Below are 3,130 nucleotides of genomic sequence, written 5' to 3' on the forward strand. Positions count from 1 at the left end.
TGTATGTGTAGGTGTGTGTATGTATGTGTAGGTGTGTATGTATGTGTAGGTGTGTGTGTATGTGTAGGTGTGTGTATGTATGTGTAGGTGTGTGTGTATGTGTATGTATGTGTAGGTGTGTGTATGTGTGTGCAGGTGTGTATGTGTATGTAGGTGTGTGTGTATGTGTAGGTGTGTGTACGTATGTGTAGGTGTGTGTATGTGTGTGCGGGTGTGTGTATGTATGTGTGTGTGTATGTGTGTGTGGGTGTGTGTATGTATGTGTAGGTGTATGTATGTATGTGTAGGTGTGTGTATGTATGTGTAGGTGTGTGTGTATGTGTAGGTGTGTGTATGTATGTGTAGGTGTGTGTGTATGTGTAGGTGTGTGTAGGTGTGTGTAGGTGTGTGTATGTATGTGCAAGTGTGTGTGTATGTGCAGGTGTGTGTGTATGTGCAGGTGTGTGTGTATGTGCAGGTGTGTGTGTATGTGCAGGTGTGTGTGTATGTGCAGGTGTGTGTGTATGTGTAGGTGTGTATGTATGTGTAGGTGTGTGTATGTATGTGTAGGTGTGTGTATGTATGTGTAGGTGTGTGTATGTAGGTGTGTATGTGTGTGCGGGTGTGTGCATGTGCATGTGTGCCTGCGGAGGCTAGAGATGTCATGTTCCTCTAGATCTCGGGTTATAAGCAGTTTGGCCTCCAAATATGGTTCTGGGAACTGAACTCTTTCACTCTGTAGGAGCAGCACGTGCTCTTAACTCTGGGCCACCTCTCCAGACCTGGAAGACAACTTGTCTTTCAAAAGGTTCAGTCTCCATATGCTTATGTATAGTGGCCTTTTGGGAATGTACAAACGCAGATTTTCATCAGGGAATATTAAATTTGTACCAAAGAGTGAATAAAAAAATCAAAGACAAGAATTTTTTAAATAATTGAAAAATAGTACTTGATTTGCCCTAAGCAGTTTAAATTCTAAATGTTTCTATTAAGCTTTTGTTAATCTCAATGCCAAATTTAGTTCTTTACTTACGTGAGGTCCCCAGACTTGATCCAGTGGGAGGTCCTTGTTTTGCTCTATCATTGACTTGAATGTCTGCGCTTCATTTATGCAACCACTCTGCCAAAAGATGTCAACATGTGATTATGGAGAGGGCTTTGCATTAGCTTACTTTGGAGTATCTAATGCACTCAAAGATTTGTCTTTTTTTTTTCTGAGACAGGGTTTTTCTGTAGCTCGGGAGCCTACCCTGGAACTGTCTTTGTAGACCAGGCTGGCCTTGGACTCACAGAGATCCCCCTGCCTCTGCCTCCTGAGTGCTGGGATTAAAGGAGTGCACCACCATCATATGGCAAGATTTGTCTTAAAAAAACAACTTTCATTTGAATAAAGTACAGTTTTTTCTCTTTTTGGGGGGGGGACTTCAGAATCATTTATTTAAAAATATTTAAAGTTGAGAATAGTCTTTAATGTAAAAATGTGAATTAAAAACATTGTATTGTAGTAATACACACAGATTTTCTTGAAATTCATTGGCAGTTTTTCTACATCTTAGTACAAATATATAAAACTTCATATCCACTTTTCTGTTTTTGATGGTAGCTTCTCTTTTACTTTATCTTAAATCCTTTCTGAGAATCTCTCTGTCTCCACGATGCTACATAATATTTTTATTGTTTCTATTGAACTATATATTTTTCCCACTCCCATTCCTTCCTCTCTTTTCCCCCTCCACCCTCCCCTCTGCCCCCTACACTTCCAATTCTCTGGAGCTATGGATCGTAGTCAGGTTATCCTTTGCTTTGCTTTACATCTTCTATCCGCTTATGAGTGAGTAAATACTGTGTTTGTCTTTCTGGGTCTGGGTTACATCACTCAGGATGGTTTCTTCTAGTTCCATCCATTTGCCTGCAGATTTCACGATGACATTTTTTTTTTTAGAGCTGAGTAATACTCCACTGTAATACTCCATTTTCTTTATCCATTCTTCAGTGGAGGGGCATCTAGGTTGTTTCGTTTCCAGGTTCTGGCTATTATGAATAATGCTGCTATGAACATTGTTGAACAAGTGTCCCTGTGATATGATTGAGCATCCTTTGGGTACATGCTCAAGAGTGATATCGCTGGGTTTTGAGGTAGACTGATTCCCTTTTCCGAGAAACCACCATATTGATTTCCAGAATGGCTGTATAAGAATGCACTCCCACCAGCAGTGGAGAAGTGTTCCCCTGACTCCACACCCTCTCCAGCATGAGTTGTCTTCAGTATTTTTGATCTTAGCCAATCTGACAGGTATAAAATGATATCTCAGAGTCATTTTAATTTGCATTTCCCCCGTGATTAAGGATATTGAGCAATTCCTTAAATGTCTTTCAGCCATTTGAGTTTCTTCTGTTGAAAATTCTCCCTTTAGCTCTCCATTACATTTTAAAATTGGATAATTTGGTATTTTGTTGTCTAGTTTCTTAAGTTTTTAAAATATATTTTGGAAATCAGCCCTCTGTCAGGTGTGGAGTTGGTGAAGATCTTTTCCCACTTTGTAGGCTGTAGTTTTGACTTGTTTACTGTGTCCTTTACCTTACAGAAGACAGGAGGTCTCAGGGTATGTGCTACTGGTGTTCTATTTAGGATGTGGTCTTCTGTGCCTATGTATTCAAGGCTACTTCCCACTTTTTCTTCTATTGGATTCACTGTAACTGCCTTTATGTTGAGTTCCTTGATCTGCTTGGACTTGAGTTTTGTGCAAGGCAATAGACACGGATCTATTTGCAGTCTTCTACCTGTTGACATCCTGTTATACCAGCACCATTTGTTAAAGAGGTTTTCCTTTCTCCCATTTTATCTTTTTGGCTTCTTTGTCAAAAATCAGGTATTCATATGTGCATGTATTAATGTCAGTGTCTTCAATTTAATTCCATTTATCCACGTGTCTGTTTTTATGCCAACACGTAGCTGTTTTTATTACTATAGCTCTATAATAGAGCTTGAGGTCAGAGATGGTGATGCCTTTAGAAGTTCCTTTATTGTACAGGATTGTTCTAGCTAGTCTGGGCTTTTTGTTTTTCCATATGAAGTTGAGTAACTCTGTTTTAAGGTCTGTGAAGAATTGTGTTGAGATTTTGATGGGGATTGCACCGAATCTGTAGATTG

At 39.5% G+C, this 3,130-nt stretch overlaps 1 protein-coding gene across 1 annotated transcript in view; it reads right to left on the bottom strand.

The window, feature by feature from the left end:
* The window catches only part of Catspere (catsper channel auxiliary subunit epsilon), a 111,701-nt gene that overhangs the window by 10,756 nt on the left and 97,815 nt on the right, over positions 1-3,130 (bottom strand). Inside the window, exon 18 of the mRNA XM_013346968.1 lies at positions 1,013-1,099. Coding sequence (XP_013202422.1) covers positions 1,013-1,099 — 87 coding nt within the window. The remainder of the gene's footprint in view (positions 1-1,012; positions 1,100-3,130) is intronic.

Source organism: Microtus ochrogaster, chromosome 6 (assembly GCF_000317375.1).
Source record: "Microtus ochrogaster isolate Prairie Vole_2 chromosome 6, MicOch1.0, whole genome shotgun sequence".
Lineage (NCBI taxonomy): Eukaryota > Metazoa > Chordata > Mammalia > Rodentia > Cricetidae > Microtus > Microtus ochrogaster.